This window comes from Trichomonas vaginalis, chromosome II, assembly GCF_026262505.1.
Source record: "Trichomonas vaginalis G3 chromosome II, whole genome shotgun sequence".
Classification (NCBI taxonomy): Eukaryota; Parabasalia; order Trichomonadida; family Trichomonadidae; genus Trichomonas; species Trichomonas vaginalis.
Window position 1 is genome coordinate 20,091,876 of NC_067204.1, and position 16,722 is coordinate 20,108,597.

A 16,722-nucleotide genomic window follows, 5' to 3' on the forward strand; every position below is an offset into this window, starting at 1 on the left:
AAGCAAAACAAGGTTTATACTCACAAACAATACAAATACATTGACAGAATAGTTCTTTACACAAACAATGGAAAATGTTATAGAATAGCAGTCTTTGCTGAACCTAAATATTTTCATAAAGCAAAGAAAGTTGGTATAACCGAGATGGTGAAAGTTCTTGAAGCAGACAAAAATATAACAACAAAACTGACCGATATTACTAAAGGAAAGTTTATAATACAATATTATGTCAAAACTGGCGTACTGTCAATATTTGACGGAGAGAAGTCAGTTCAAGAACAACTTACTGACCTGCTGCCAAAATCTGCTCGATGGAAGCTGTCGTTATACCAATCTGAGGAGCCCCAGCAGGTTTCATCGAACGAATCTTCAAAAGAGCATCTTCCGTGAAAAGTGCTATTGGTTTTGTAAACTTCTTTGCTCTCAATTCATCTGGACCGTCTCTGTCACCAGTATATTGTATTTGTACAGTACCAACAGTTGAAATACCACCCATAAAGTCTTCTGAGTCAGCAAATGGAATGCCAAGCCAAAAGTTTGAACGGTCTCCATTTGTATATTGAGTTTTTTGACCTCCTGTATGAGTCCATACTTTCACATATGGCATAATAGAACTTTGCATTTCAGGGTTAATAGTTGTTGTGAAGTTGTTGTTAAAGTTCATAGCATCTAATGTCAAGTTGTATGACCTCATATCCTCAACTGTAGAATATTCTTCTCTTGGATAATATTTGCCATCTATGTTTATATGATATTTAATACCAGGGTTGTAGAAACAAGAATAGTCATTTATAGTTCGTCTGAACAGTACAAACATAGTATCTGCATGTTTCATTGCAGTTGTTAAAGCAATATCTGTTCTTGCACCTGGGTCAGCACTTTGGTTTCCAACTTCACCTGCAAAGTCTTTGACAGATATTTGGTGTATAGGGAACATAAGTGGAACTGCAATATATTTGGCAGCTAAAGCATTTGAAATATCTGGGTCCAACATATAGACTGCAAGTCTGCTTTCTATTCTCTTGCATTCAAATTTTTCGCATGTGAACTTAACTGGGTCCCAAGCATCTCCAGCAGCATTGAAATAATAGTTTACTTCAGTGTTGAGGTTTGAGAAACCAAAGTCTAAGTCAACTTTGTCTTTGCAAAAGTCACAGAACTTGGCTCCACCAGTTCCAGCTACAGTAATGCTGAATGGGTCTTGTGTTGGTGCAATGACTAAGTTATTTTTGCTTGGAGTAAGTTCGATAGAAATTTTTCCTGCCCAGTTTGGCAAGTATCTTAAGAACCTAAAGATGAGGAAAGATGACAAAGGAACTCTAAGTTTCAGTTTTACTTTGGTTACTGCTGCTGCAGTTTGTCCAGAAAGGTTAACATAAACTCCTGGAACGTTAGGGTCAAGTCTTCTTATTTTCTCAATAGTTGCATACTGGTCTGTTTGTTCTCTAGCTTGTGGTTGTACTGAGTTTCTCAAAGCGAACCATTCATAGTTTGCCCATGTTACTGTTTGAACTAAGTCAGAGTTAGAATATATCTTATATCCCATGAAAACTTCTGGAGCATATTGGTATCCGACATAGAAAATTCCATTGCAACCTTTCTTGTCAGACAACTTGGCAGAAGGTTTTATTTCAATGTCTTGTTCCACGTATAAGAATGAGTTGTCAATAGAAATAATGTGAAACCTGTCGCAAGCAATATCTACTGTTGTTGAAGAACCTTCACCAAACTCACCTACGTTTCCATAAGAAACAGCAGTTGTATATTCGTAAGTTCCAGGAACTATTTCTGACCTTCTAATGGCATTGTCGCATTCGTTATACCATTCGGAAACATTTCCGTTCATGGCATCCAAAACTGTTGGCGTTATATTCTGAGCGGCGTACATTTCATATGGGTAAAAATATAGAATAGTTGGATTTATATATCATAATAGAACCCACTCGTACCAAGCTTTACTTTCTTCCTGACTGAGTTTTTAACTCTTCTTTTTCCTTCATTGCCACTACTTTCACTAGATGAAGTTACTTCTTCACTATTTTCACTTTGTTCTACTCTTCTCTTCTTCTTTGGTGTCGCTTTTGGTAACTTGCCCTCTGCTTCAAGTTGTTGCATCTTTGCCTCATGTTCACCTAGTATGTTGTTAATTTCCCATGTCCTTTTTGCCTTTGGGCTCTGGTCGCCCATCTCAGGTAACCTATATCCTAGAAAGATTTCGTCATAGTTTGTATTTGAGTCGTCGCTTATTGTTTGCATGACTCTTTCCTGAGTTTCCGGTTCAAGCTCTTCAAACAGAGCTTGACCATATGGAATAAGCTCGTTTCCAAATATATGTTTTTGTAGCCATTCTGGTTTTCTTTCCATGTTACCAATAATATCTTTTGTGAATGGGAAAGCTTTTACCCACTGTTTCAGTCTTGCGTCATTTATTTCTGTAGTTTCCAAAGGAGGGACTTGTTCGTTTCCTTCAGGCTCTTCTAGCTGTTGTTGCTGAACTATTTCTTCCATGTCTGGTTGTATCTGAACTTCTTCCTGTTGAGTTTCTTGTACCTCATCTGGTGGTATATAAGTTCCACCAGCTGGCACATATGTTCCATCTGCAGCATAATGTCCTACCTGACTTTTCGTTCTTAAGAAAGCATTTACTAGGTCTGTTTTGGTCTGTTGTAACTCTTTTTCTTGACTTTCCACAACAGTTGCTCTAACGGAGTCATAGGCACTTTGAACTGCCTGTCTCGTTGCTGCATCTGTTATTTTCGTCATATTTTGTGCTACTTCTCTTAACTCTTTGTCGAAACCTTCAGACTTCAGTTTCTTTCCAGATGAGAAGTCGTTCACTAGTTTCACCTTACTATGAAGAGCTTCGAAGGCGTTCTTAAAGTCAGCATTCATTAAAGCTTCATTTGAACTGTCTTCATCCGCTTGTATTTTTGTCCTTATTGACCCTATAAGTTGGGCTGCTTTAGCGTTGGCTTGGGCATCTAACCAGTCATTATTAGCTTTTATATATTCTGCGCTTTTCATTGCCTTTTGCATGGCTGCGTCGTTATTTTTACTTTCTTGTGCTAAGTTTTCATACTGTACGGTTTGGTTTTGCAACTGTAAAAGTTTTTCTGCCTTTACATTTGCTTCAACTTCTTTTTTATACTCATCGCTATCCATATATGTCTTCAGGCTTTTTGTTTTATCTCTTCATCTTTCAGTACTTTATATTGAGTAGTATGGTTTTTCAAATTTATAACATCTTGTTCCATTTTTGCTACTTCTGCTGCTTTTTCTGACACTTTTTTCGCATATTCCTCTGTACTTAGTTCTTTCAGTTGTTCTTCTTTCTTCTTTTTCTCTACGTTTAACTCATTGAGTTTCTTTGTGTGTCTGTCATATTCTAGTTTCTTTTCGTTTTCACTTATTTGTTTCTGTATGTCTATGTTTGACTTTTTGACATCTGTTATTTGATTTTTGAGTGAACTCAAATTCATTTGACTTTGAGGGTTATAAGCTGTTCCGTCTGCAGCTCCACCATAGCCTGCCATTTTCGCTAAAAGTGCCGCTCTTAAACCTCCACTCTGTGCACCAATAACTCGGTTTAAAAGCATAGGGTTGCTTGACATTTGTTGCAACATAGTGGGGTCATTCATCATTTGTTGTTGCAACTGTTGTTGTGGTGTCAGTTTTACTATTGGATGTTTCAATGCTCCCTTCCTCTTACGTATATTCTTACGTAGCTTACGTGGCATTTTAAGTGAAGTTAAAAAGCGGTTTTTGACAGATGTTTATATGACACTTTTTGTTCAGCACAAAAAACTACTCGGTCAAAGTGTTGTCGTTTTGTAAAATAACCGTCCTATCTCATTCTATAAGGGGAAAAGGCTTCTCAAAGTATACTTCCTTGGAACGCCTGTAACTTTTCCTGTAGCGACGATAGACCCTTACTTGTCCGGACAAAGTTATACTATTTTGAGTGCTCTACAAAAAAAGTCAACGGCGACGACTCTCAAAAACCGTTGTGTAAAAAGTTTTACCGTTGGACAAAAAAGTATATATAGAAAACAAAAAACGTTTATAGTTCATTCAATATTTGAGATGGAACGGTTTTCCAACGGTAACTATTAAATAAAATAAAAAAATAGAGGGGGTCTCCGTTGGTAAAACGGTTTATTTTAAACTTTTCTATGAGTAGTCCGAAAAAAACAGTTTATTTTTCATAATGGAAGGAAGAAAAAGTGTCGCAAACAATTCTTCGACTACCTCTGCAGTTAAAGTTCCTACAACTTATGTCTCACCATTCTCAAAACCCTTACGACCTCCTATAATACCAAAACAACTTCCTCATACAATTCAAGACAATTTGTCCAACAATTTGAGTTCTTCTTCTCAAAACACATCTGAAACAACAGATACAGTTGTCCAAACAGCACCAGAACAAGTTTCACATAGTTCTACAATTCAAGACAAATTGTCCAACAATTTGAGTTCTTCTTCTTCTCAAAACACAACAGAAACATCTGAAACAGATTTACAACCAGCACCAGAACAAGTTTCACATAGTTCTACAAGTATGTTAACAAGAGCACAATTTCAAGATTTAATTTCTCTTGAACAATATTCGAGTAACGAAACACAAAGCGACGACTGTAACCTCTCGCTACCCGAATCCATTCAAAGAAAATACGCCATGAAAAGACTGAAATTGTTGTATAAACTTCTTAACAATTGGGGGGTCGAAGACAACACAGATTATAGTGAAATGTTTAACAAAGTCATAGAATCTGTTAAACCAATTGAAAACGACATAAAAAATCCCGGTGTTCTTGTAGACCTTTTCGCCTCAAAATTACCAGTTACAACCAATCTAATAGCAACACAAGCTATAGAGCAATTTATTTTATGTTTTCCCAAGCAATATAGACAACACCTGAGGGAAACAAGAATAGGAAAATTTCAATTGGTGTATCCTACAACATACAACTATTACGAAGAAGCAAATGAATATGGAGAACTCTCATTCCATTTCACACTTTCAGTTCCTGAGGGAGAAGAAAAAGCAATCTATCATGTACAATCTCTTGCAGGATGTGAAGGAAAACCCACATAATAACTACTGTTGCAATTGACAAACCTGCAAGAGTCGAAGACGATGTTTTGTTCGCGTCCATTGCTGGTTTTGGCATGGGAGAACCAATTCCAATTTCCCATTTCACAGAATACTCAGCACAACATTTTCAAAATGTAGAATTCGTGTTCTACGACCATCAAAAGTTCCTGCTAACAAAACCAAAGAAACAATTTGTCTCAATATTTGTTGCTGGTCATGTGGCTGACAAAGAGCCATCAGATACTGACTATGAAGAAGAGGAGGAGGAAGAAGAAAACGATAGCGATGTCGTTCTTATCGAATAAAAACTTTAATTTTTTACTATATAATTTTTTTAGTTCTCCTCTAGGTTTTTCTTAGGGCTAGAAGGGGCGCAGCCCCTGGAAGCCCCACTTCCTTTTTTTTTTTTTTTTTTTTTTTTTTTTTTTTTTTGAAAGGTGTATGCTAAAAATCATTTAACAATAAATGGAAATAAAACGAAATTGTTAAAAGAAAAAAATGAAAATTGTTAAATAATATATTATTTTTTAGTCATAAGAATAAAAATATAGTAGTTATAAAAGGAATTAGACTTCATATATCAATTCTTTTTCTCTGTAGATGTGGAACGTTTGCTTTTCGATCTCTTTCGATGAACTTGAAAATATAAGTTATTATCGCTGAGAATCCTTTCCGAAATAGGAGCTTTACGTTTAGGAGGATTGTCGGATGAATTTTGTTTTTTATTGTTTGATTTTGTTGTTATGGAAGATTTTTTCTTATTTTTTTCAGAATTTTGCTTGCTATTAACTGAAACTTGTTTTGACGGCCCAACAATAGCATTTGTAGTAGGAAGAATTCCCAATAACGAGCGCATTTTCGATAATTGTTTTTCAATATGATCAAGAAGGTCCAGCTTATGTTCTAGATTACTAGACATTTGATTTGTAGAAGGATGGTTTTGATTTTCTGGTTCTAAATCTGTAGAGTCTGCAATATTTGAATTTTCGGAGCGAATTGGAGCATCTGAACCTTGATTTGTATCGGCTTGCTCAAAATTAGTTTGAATTGGAGTGGATGAATTAAAATCTGGATGATTTAATGTTTCATTAAATAATGCCATAATTTTTTCTCTTTTTTCATTAATAAACTTAGTGATCATTGTATCTTTATCTGTTAGATCGATCGATTTGAGTATATCTGCATCATGAACTGGAATATTTTCGAACAATGAACTCGATTCTATGGAACCATATGGAGAAATCTCGTTCTGAGCCAAAGAAAGATCACTTACGTTGTATTGTTTGATAGAAAAAATTGTTTTCTCAAGTTCTTTTTGAAAGCAGTCAAGAATATAATTTTTGTAGCTATCAGTGATAACGGTTTTTATATGGCGCTCGATCTTCTGGTTATTTTTGATGGCGTTATATTTATCTAATTGGATTTGAGATATCTTCTTAATAGCTTCATAAATGTTTGGATGTTTTAACGAAGAAAATTCTGAATGCATACTCTCGAGGCAATCATTAGTGAATATTGCAGTTGCATTATTATATTGAGATATTAAATTGTAGTGCGGCAACCAAACTTTGTTGAAATAATCAATATAATCTTTGATCGAATCAACTTTATTTTGATTAATTATATGCATTGTAAGTACAAATTCTTCATGAGACATGAATGGAGTAATAGAATATAGCTTAAATAAAGAATTTTGTAAAGTATTGAAATTTTTTGTATAAAGTGCTACAAGTTTCCTGTGTAAAGCTTGTTTGAAATGAAATAGGCATCCAATTATACGGACTTTAGGGAAAATTTGTTGAAGTGCCTCTATCATTCCCTTTTCAAAATCACAATGAATTTGAATTAGCTTTGAAAATTGAATACCCTTGACAGTAAAAATATATTCAAATGCCTTCTTATAAGATTCAAATGTGCGGTTTTTCATGAATATAAATAAAAGTGGTAGATATTGATTTGTTGAAGGTTCACAAATCATAATTGTTAGCATCTGTCCTTTTTGAAAATGTTTTGGTGTAATTTTAAAAGTTCCATCGCAAAATAAATCTGTGGCTTCTTTTGCAAATTGAATTGCCTTCTCAAAACCAAAAAACATCGTCTCACAATTTGCTTGAAAATCATGGCCAATGAAAAACTGCTCGCCATTTATTAAACAAAAATTAGCAATTTCATCGTCTGTAATTTTTTCTCCAACAGAAAATTTTCTGGACTTATTATAAACTTCCCTGACCAATGAATCTTTAATTAATGGGTTTTCATCAGTACCAACAGCAAGTTCTGTCATAAATTTTTTAATCTGCTGAAAAGTGCCGTTGTCTTCAGAAAATTTTGCCATTGCCTTATTGTATATTTCTGTCAGAGTCATTGATTTATGAAGATCATTTTTTTCATTTTGTAACTTTTTAAATTGTCTGCATTCGGGTATATGTTCCTTTTGTAAATCTTCGGAAACTGAACTGTTCTCAATTTTAACTAAATAACGTGCTTGACAAGAATGATCGATGCAACGGTAGTAACGTTCAATATTATTTGAATTAATAATATTTGTATGATCATGCGAATAAAGCATATCTTTGCGAACAATTGTATCAGGATATTTTCCAGTAACTGCGGGAATATTTTTAACTGCAATATAACTAAAATATCTTCTGACAGCTTTAGATTCATTTTCGGCGTATTTAATATTAAAATATTGAAGAACTTGTTTGATTATATTCGTTTTTTCATCTCTCGATGTTGATTTTTGGTATTTATCAGATTGTTCCCTGATAAATATTTTATTTTCGTCTGTAAAGTTTGCTCTTTTTTGATTAAATATAGATGATTTTCCCATTAAAAAATGAAATGATGCAAAATTTACGAAAACCGTTCGAAAATTGAATCAAAAATGAAAAGTAATACTTAAATGAGGAATTCTTTGAGATATTGGTCTTAGATTGAATGTAGCGTCATTCTTATATAGAATATATATTCATATCATCGGAAATATGATAAAAAGCATATAATAAATGTCAAAAAAGTGAACAAATAAGCAAAGATATTTTTTAAAAAACAATGAAAAGTAATACTTAAATGAGGAATTCTTTGAGATATTGGTCTTAGATTGAATGTAGCGTCATTCTTATATAGAATATATATTCATATCATCGGAAATATGATAAAAAGCATATAATAAATGTCAAAAAAGTGAACAAATAAGCAAAGATATTTTTTAAAAAACAATGAAAAGTAATACTTAAATGAGGAATTCTTTGAGATATTGGTCTTAGATTGAATGTAGCGTCACAAATTTCACAAATATAATTTACTATACAATTTTATTCATTTTTTTTAAAATGGCTGACGACAGTCTGTATCAACTAACTCAACTAGTCAAGCATAATGATTATTCTTCGGATTCATTAAATCAACTTTATCAATGCATAAGTACAATGACAGAAAGATCAATTGGATGCTTGAATTGGGATAAATTTTTCAAAAAAATCACAGTGACTGATGAAGTTCTTTTACATTTTTTAGCATCCGTTTTAAACATTGAAAAGATATCAGAATGTTTCAAGGATTCTATTTTTTATCACAATATTAATCTTGAAAAATTCAGTAATTTAACTGAAACAGAACAACAAACAATTTTAAATTCCTACAAAGCGGATAAATTTACATATTACATAATGTGCTCACAAATTGTAAAATCAAACTGGAACAATTTATCCCAAACTTTAGTTAATATTGCAAATCAATATTTGCCATTTTTAGATGAAGAAAAGCAAATATATATATTTACTGAAATAACTGGCAATTATCAAAATTTTGAAATTTCAGTTGCAAACTTGTTACTTTTTTATGAAAACAATGAAGAAAAATTAAGCAACTGTTTTAATTTAACATTGTTCCAGCAAATTTATTCCAAAAATGGAATCGAGCAAATGATATTTTTTGCTGCAAATACAATTTGTTGCAATAACACTTCTATCAATTTTTACAATCTCCTTGAAATTGAAGAAATGAATCCATTTGATTTTTTTTATTTCTCAATTCAATATAAAGAGATATTAAATTGCGATGATTTTCCAAAAGTTACAGAAGTAATCACAGGTTTAATCTCAGCTTCAAATATTAATGCTATTATGCGAATTTGCCAAAAAATTTTGGATAAAATTACATTTTATAAATGTAATTATTGCCATATTACCTCAATATGGAATTTTATCACAAATGCAGCAATAATTCTTCCTGATGAAGATTTATTAATCAAATTATTAAAATTCATAGAAAAAACAGAAAAAGCAACAGATGAATTATTCGAACCGGAGAATGATTTGGGTTTCTATGAATATTTAAATTCGATTTTCTCAGATATTACATCTGCGAGAAATAAGCAATTTCTCTTGGAATTTCTAAATACCCATGAAGATGACTTCACTTATGATCAAACATTGTGAGGTCATTTTTGATCAACAAATTAATTGAAATTCCGATCAAAAAAAATTCACAAATTGGATCAAAAAAAATCGAATCTCAAGTTAAAAATAAAAAATTTCTACATTTTTATCAAATTTAGATTTTTTTTTCAAATCATGCGAATTGATTGAATAATTGCATATTTTATCCCATGCATCTAGAAGTATGTGTAATATTTTTGCTCTCATCAAGAAATTGTCGAATTTGATCTTAATTTTTTTTGAAAAATATACTTTTAGAAAAAGAAATAGTGATTGAATAGCTGCCCATGCTGTAAAAGGGTTATTTTTACAAGTAAAAAAATGTTATTTTTCGAGCAAGTCGAGGCTTTTTTACCATCTTATTTTTGAAAAATTTACGAAAAATTATATCTGAAAAAATGCTTCATTTTGATATCTTACAATGATAAAATACCAATGTTGCTGGGATATAATAGCTACACCTGGACATCTACTACATTAATGCGTATGACAGGTAAAGTTGATTTCAAAAGTATAGCCTGGAAAGATTACAATAAATCAACGATAATTCAAAAAAATTTCTTATAAGTTAACATAATAAAAATTTAATTTTTATATTGCTTGTATTATACTTAAGTATATAATATATTTAAATCTTAGAATGAAAATTCGGGACGCCCTAGCTATTCAATTTTCCCTTAGGACGCCCATAAACCTCTCAAAAATGTGATGTAAATATCACAATTTTGAGAAATTTACACTAGGACGCCTTAGGACGCCAACCCCATTTTTTACCGTTTGAGCTTGAAAATAAAGAAATAAAAAAGTTTTTGTAGCAAATAATATGTAACATTGGTTTGCCAGAAGACAAGCTACAAGAATTCTGAATTTATTTTGAAATCATGAAGAGGAAGCCAAAGAAAGAATCATTCGTTATTGAATTTTATGAAAAATTTCGAACTCGTTTTTCGAATTGATATTTAGAATCATCTAATGAAATTATTTATTGTATGTACTATAATTTTTCAGTCTCATCACACTTTTCAATGCTCGATTTTTAAAAACTGTTTAAAAATGGAGCTTATATTGAAATAGTGTAGAGACTAAAAATTACCACAGACTATTTCAGAGGATTGAGTGGCAACTCAATCCTCTGAAAAGTCTGAGGTAATTTGCAAAATTTAAATGAAATAATTTTAAAAATTCAATGAAATAATTTTAAAAATTCAATGTGATTTTTCAAACTTTATCTATTCAATTGTGAATGATTTAGACAAAGGTTATTTTATACAGTATAAATAACGGAATATAAAATATCTTGGCCCAACTTTGAATCGAGCTAGTTTTGTAAAGTCAATTTTGTGAACCATTCAATGCAATAAATTTAGAAAAGTTTCAAAGACACTAGATTTTAAATGAAATTTGATAAAATTTTTTGAATAATTGAATAAATTCATTGGTGAGTAAGGATTAGGAATGTATTGTACAAGTAAATTCGCAAATAAACAAACAATGTTTAATTTTTCTATATGCAAAATCTAACAAAACTATATAAATATAAATAAAAATTAATAAATCTCTCCCTGATTTCTATCAAGAAGTCCTCTCATATACTTTCTGTCATTAAAAACTCTCTTGAAGTACTTGAAAATGATTCCAGAAAGGATCGAATCAGGACCGGTTGCATTCGAAATTTTTGCGTTGAATTCATCCAATTTAAAGCCACTGTCACTCAAAATGTAACAAAAAGCTATCAAATCAGGATGAATATTCTGAATTCCGAAGAAAACGCTTGGCCCTTTTCCAGATTTCGAATCATATTGAGACAAAGGCTTCAAGTTCTTTCCGAATATATATGTGAGCATGAAATAAAGCTCGGTCAAACCGGACAAAGACAAATTCATCAACGCGTTTGAGAACGCTGTCATAATATTTTTGTTTTTGAACATTTGCGCCAACAAGTCCAAATGTTGGTCAGCAATTGCATGAAATGTTCTCCACGCGTATCTTTGTGTCTCGTAGTTGCTGCTTTCCAATTGTTTGAAAAGAGAAACTGTCCAAAGATTATATGACTTTAAGAAAGAAATTGATTGTGGAAGTATCAATATCTTTCCAAACGCGCGGATGAAATATGCGTGGATGACTTTGTTCTGCAATCCGGGTGTTAAAAAGGTCAAACAGTTGAACGCGAGTCCTTTGTCATATTCAATTTTCGATGACAACAGACTGCATAAGTAATTGCAAATGCAATACAATGCAAATGATGACGAATCACTTGTTAACTGTACTAAGTGAGTGATCATTGAACAGATCCAATCATATTTGGGAAAAATAATTTTGTTAGGACTCATTGAAAAAACCGTCGCAATAATTGAGAACATGTAATTTGAATAGTTGTAAAGTTCCTCCAATGAAATGTATTCGATGTGAGGAACATACATGTTAACAAACAAAATTGTATTGGTTTGGATCTTGAGCATAGGAGCCATTATCCTCATAAATGCTTTGCTGTCTAATAGTGAAATCTCGTTTAAAAAGGCAAAAACGTTATTAAAGGAATTATAGAACTCTGCGACTTGATCTGGATGGCAATCTAAAATCATATTGAATATAGATACAATGACATCAAGGTTTTCCTTGCTCAAATGATTTTCAAGGTAATTTGTAATTTGACCTAAGAAATTTTCAAACAAAATCTCGATTTGTGTCGTTGTCATCTTCTGGTAATACTGAGCAAGTGAAGACCTGTCTTTTAGACCTGTTGTAGTGAAGAAATGAAGGAAAGTATTCGCTACAGATTTTTCACTTAAAACTTTGATCGTATGATTGATGATCTGATCGTCTACTTTGATTGGCCATGCTAAATACGCATTAACGAAGTACGAACGAGTTGGAAAATCGATTAATTTGTTGATGATATATCCAAGTGTGAGTAAAACTTTAGTATCTTGGAACATTCCAAGCATGAATGTAATGTTTGAGCTCGTAAACAGGTCTTTGAATATATCTAAGATGCACATAAGTACTAAATTTGATGTTTTTGAATTTACTTGAGCGAGAATGAAATGGAATTGACGGATAGTGACCTTAGGAGGTAAGTTACTCATGTAGATATCATTGTATTGAGCTCCATCAAAGAAAACTTTAGCTAACTTAAAATCATCTTCAAATGGAGAAAACAAAAGAGGACTGCCAGGATTTAGGAAGTTCTTGAATAATCGTTCGATAATACAATGATTCGTGATTGGTCTGTTTTCTTGGAAATTTTGGAAATTTTTCACTTCCTGGTAAGTAATTTTTAGTTTGGTAAAGTTGTACTGCTTATATGTACGATATAGAACTTGTATTGAGTCCTTTAATCGTTCTGAATTTTCTGAAAATTTAACGGTTAAAAATCTTTGATCGAAATGCGCGTATTTATGTTGGGGGATAGGTGTATAGGGATTGTTCGAATTAACACGTGCATAATTCATATATTTCGAGAAATGATCTGGATTATAAATTTCATTGTTGTAAAGGTTCTGTTTCTTATACCAATTGACTGACGCTTCTTCATATGACTCATATGTGTCGTAATTTGAGAGTTTCGGATATTCTTGTATGAAATCCGAGAAAACACCGGAATGCGTGAAAACCAATGACAATGGACGATATCTCTGATTTATTTTATTTGGAAATTGAGCTGCTGGGTCAATTGTTTCTGAAGTAATTAAGATTTTTTGGAGCCAAAGACGATTAAAACTTGATAGCTCCATTTTACTTGTCGTACCAGACAAATCAACCATTTCTTTATCAACTGCTGGCCTTTTTAACGTAAAAGAAATCGGAATTGAATTTTCTTTTTCTTCTAGCTTTGAAGTTATTTGTTCATACCACTTAATAACTTCTTTTTTATATATGCCAAAGTCATTGTAGCGCATTGCAACTGGTATTTTCGGATAAATATAATTTAAATTTTGTTCTAATTTATCTAAACTATATGATGAAGGCCCACTGTTATTTTCGAGAGAGCCCGATTCTTTTGAGTATTCTTCTTCTTCACAATCTATGGATATATTCGGTGATTGTGAAGTTTCAGTTTCATTCATTTTTCAAAAATATTCGAATCCCCCTGTCAAATTGACAAATTTGTTTTATTCACAAATAAGGGTTTCATTTTGCGAAAAAAACGTACAATACGCAATTTCGCTAAAAAAACATTTAGCTAGCAATTTCGACCTTTGACTCCACTCAAGACGTCACTTTTTTAATTTTGCGGTATCATATTTTTGGAAAATCTTTATGAATATTATATAAAAAGTCTCTTTAATATCTATATTTCATATTTTTATCGATTTTTCAAGTTTTTGCGAAAAGTATTCAATTATTTTTGCTATTTTGTCGGGTAAATGTCAGATTTGCGACATTTTCTGATATGATATTCAGATTCTACGTTGATAATAATGCTTATAGAACCCTCTTGCTATTGTGTCAAAATTGCGAAACCGATAGCAAAAATATCTCGCAATATCAAAATTGAGATATTGAGTGAATTATGCATTATAGAGATTAAAAATCTGATTTGTGAAAACATCTCATCAGTTTCTAGCTAATTCAAAAATCTTTACTATCTTATTCGATTAAAATGAAAAGGGAATAGTTTCATTATGCTTTAAATGGCAGCCTTATAATATAATCATAGTTTTCGCTCAATATGCAGCATTTTTTTTTCGAAATCTATGGTCAATATCCTAAATACTGATTGCTTTGCATTCATATCTCTTACATTTTCTATACCCACATCACTATTCATTGCTATTCCTATCTTTTTCATTTTTGTTTGTTTCTCATAATTTCTCAAAAAACATGATAACTTGATATTTGTAAATATCATACTTTATAACGTAAATAAGAACTTGACCTATTAAGAAAAGCAGTAATGAAAAGAAAATCTGAAATTCATAAAAATTACAAGTTTCTGATGACAATTAGCTTAATTAAACCAGGTACAAGATTATATAATTGTATTTTCTATCCAATTATCCATATAATATCTTATCCAGAAAAAATAACTTGATCAATACCAAATGATTTTTTAACTAGTAAATAAAGTATTTTCTTTACACACACATTGTATATCATAGTTTTTTTTTGGTTTCGCAAAACATCCAAAAACAAATATGCTATAAAAGTGACAATTTTAGCAAAACGAAACCCTTATCACAAATGATCTATAACTATATCTTATTATGATTTTAAACGAAAAAGCCCGATTTTTGTTTTATAAGAGTAATACAATTTGTCGAGTTCAGAACCTATTCAATCAGATGATTTACATTATTCAAAAATTGGAAGGGCATCGTTGTATTTACAATATGAATCTTCCGAGATATTTGTGATATATTAATAATCATTTTTATGTAATAATTTTTTTAAAAAATATTTTTTGTCATTCCCTAGACAATAATCAGAATTTACATAGTGAAATTAATTGCTATTATAAATTAAACAGATCATGGTGGTAACGATATCTTCAATTATTTTCATCATTTGAACTTTGAGAATTAAATCAAATATCTTAAAGCATCATGCTTCATGCACATAATATTGAATTATATTATAGAAAAATCAGAGATCTTTCATTTAAATATTTCCAAATAAAAAATATCAGACGTAAACAACATACTATATCAGATATTTAGTGATGATTTGGTATGACAAGCATAATGTATGCTTCAATACTGATCTAAAGAGTATTTCATGTAAATTTCGGAGAAATTTTACAAATGAAAACTTCATAAATGAAACGTATTAAATGAATATGTATCAAAAGCATAATGAAATCATGCTTTTATGATTATGCAACTGTATTGCGGACATTTTCCTATTATTTGATTAATCATAGCTCATTTTGGCTATTAACGATTGATTTCTTCATTTTCATCCCAACTGCATATTTTTGGTGAGTTTATTTGGGAAATTATCGTTGAATGAAAATTAGGCATAATAATATACACGATTCAATTAAGAATATAGCAAATATGGTACACTAGAATTAAAATAATCGAAGATGATTCGGAATTACTAGAAATATACGCCCTCAATACCAAATAATGATGAAATCGGAATTTGGCTCATCCAAAATATAACTGTTATGAACATCAATAGAACGATAATAACTAAGCAGTGGTGAATTGAACTATTGATGAATTTCCATTGATGATTAATCACTAGGGTTGTTAAAAATATCAAAAATTAGCGTTTTGAAGACACCATGGTGTCTTATAATTTTCCCTTCCTTATTGGCGTGTAGAAATAAATGAGCCAATAGATTGAAGAAGAAGAATTGTTTTTCTCTTAATGAACTTTAATCCTTTTGATATAAGAATATTAAAAACATTAATATAATTTCGATTTCGGAAATTAAATTTCCAAATTTTTTGTCGATTTCGGAAATAACAGGATCCCGCATCCAACACGCAACAACAAAACACAAAACACACTTTTTGGTTCTTTCATCGTTTTAATCGTAATTTATGTAATACATGATTTGGATAAATTTTACAAAAATAGAACCTATATTATATTCTTTTCAAAGATTCTTGCAAATCATCAAAAATAATTGTATTTTAAAAAACGATCAAATTATCCTTTCATTATTTTAAACTTAAATTAGTTTTTATGATTGACTAAAGCAATCATATTTATTCATCATTAAATAAACAAAAAAATAATATTTGAGAGTTATTTCAAAAAAAACGCATTGAATTTATTAATTTGTCTCAATTTCAGTATTATAAATTTTTATAATTTCAATATTTTGAAATACACTTTTTAATATTTCAATATTTATGATATTTCAATGTTTTAAGTGGTCTCAAATTGAGCTTCTCAAATATAAGTTGGCCTATTCAAATAATAAAATTAAATAATATTTAAAATAATAAATAAAAGTAAGGGTTTCGTTTTGCTAAAATTGTCACTTTTATAGCATATTTGTTTTTGGATGTTTTGCGAAACCAAAAAAAAACTATGATATACAATGTGTGTGTAAAGAAAATACTTTATTTACTAGTTAAAAAATCATTTGGTATTGATCAAGTTATTTTTTCTGGATAAGATATTATATGGATAATTGGATAGAAAATACAATTATATAATCTTGTACCTGGTTTAATTAAGCTAATTGTCATCAGAAACTTGTAATTTTTATGAATTTCAGATTTT

General features: G+C 30.9%; 5 protein-coding genes and 1 pseudogene across 6 annotated transcripts, besides 2 other annotated features; 1 reads left to right on the top strand and 5 right to left on the bottom strand.

Annotated features, from left to right (window-relative positions):
- Window positions 1-1,893: part of a mobile genetic element that runs on past the window's edge.
- TVAGG3_0576700 (protein of unknown function, DUF4106 family) lies at window positions 284-1,888 on the bottom strand (the record flags this gene model as incomplete). Its single annotated transcript, XM_051239050.1, has 1 exon — window positions 284-1,888. The coding sequence occupies one exon, from the start codon at window positions 1,886-1,888 to the stop codon at window positions 284-286; it is 1,605 nt and encodes a 534-aa protein (XP_051096874.1).
- Window positions 1,894-1,920: 27 nt separating the features above from the next.
- Window positions 1,921-3,036, bottom strand: TVAGG3_0576710 (protein of unknown function, DUF4106 family; the record flags this gene model as incomplete). Its single annotated transcript, XM_051239051.1, has 1 exon — window positions 1,921-3,036. One exon carries the CDS (start codon window positions 3,034-3,036, stop codon window positions 1,921-1,923), a length of 1,116 nt encoding a protein of 371 aa, XP_051096875.1.
- A 170-nt stretch (window positions 3,037-3,206) lies between these two features.
- On the bottom strand, window positions 3,207-3,737 carry TVAGG3_0576720 (protein of unknown function, DUF4106 family; the record flags this gene model as incomplete). The annotated part of the gene is made up of 1 exon (XM_051239052.1): window positions 3,207-3,737. A coding segment is annotated over one exon (531 nt), but the record flags the coding sequence as incomplete, so codon positions are not given.
- A 470-nt stretch (window positions 3,738-4,207) lies between these two features.
- Window positions 4,208-5,240, top strand: TVAGG3_0576730 (annotated as a pseudogene). The gene has a single exon. A coding segment is annotated over exon 1 (1,033 nt).
- A 287-nt stretch (window positions 5,241-5,527) lies between these two features.
- Window positions 5,528-10,312: a mobile genetic element.
- TVAGG3_0576750 (MULE transposase domain-containing protein) lies at window positions 5,676-7,379 on the bottom strand (the record flags this gene model as incomplete). Its single annotated transcript, XM_001582147.2, has 1 exon — window positions 5,676-7,379. The coding sequence occupies one exon, from the start codon at window positions 7,377-7,379 to the stop codon at window positions 5,676-5,678; it is 1,704 nt and encodes a 567-aa protein (XP_001582197.2).
- A 687-nt stretch (window positions 10,313-10,999) lies between the features above and the next one.
- On the bottom strand, window positions 11,000-13,604 carry TVAGG3_0576760 (armadillo (ARM) repeat-containing protein family; the record flags this gene model as incomplete). The annotated part of the gene is made up of 1 exon (XM_001582146.1): window positions 11,085-13,604. One exon carries the CDS (start codon window positions 13,602-13,604, stop codon window positions 11,085-11,087), a length of 2,520 nt encoding a protein of 839 aa, XP_001582196.1.
- Window positions 13,605-16,722: the final 3,118 nt, after the last annotated feature.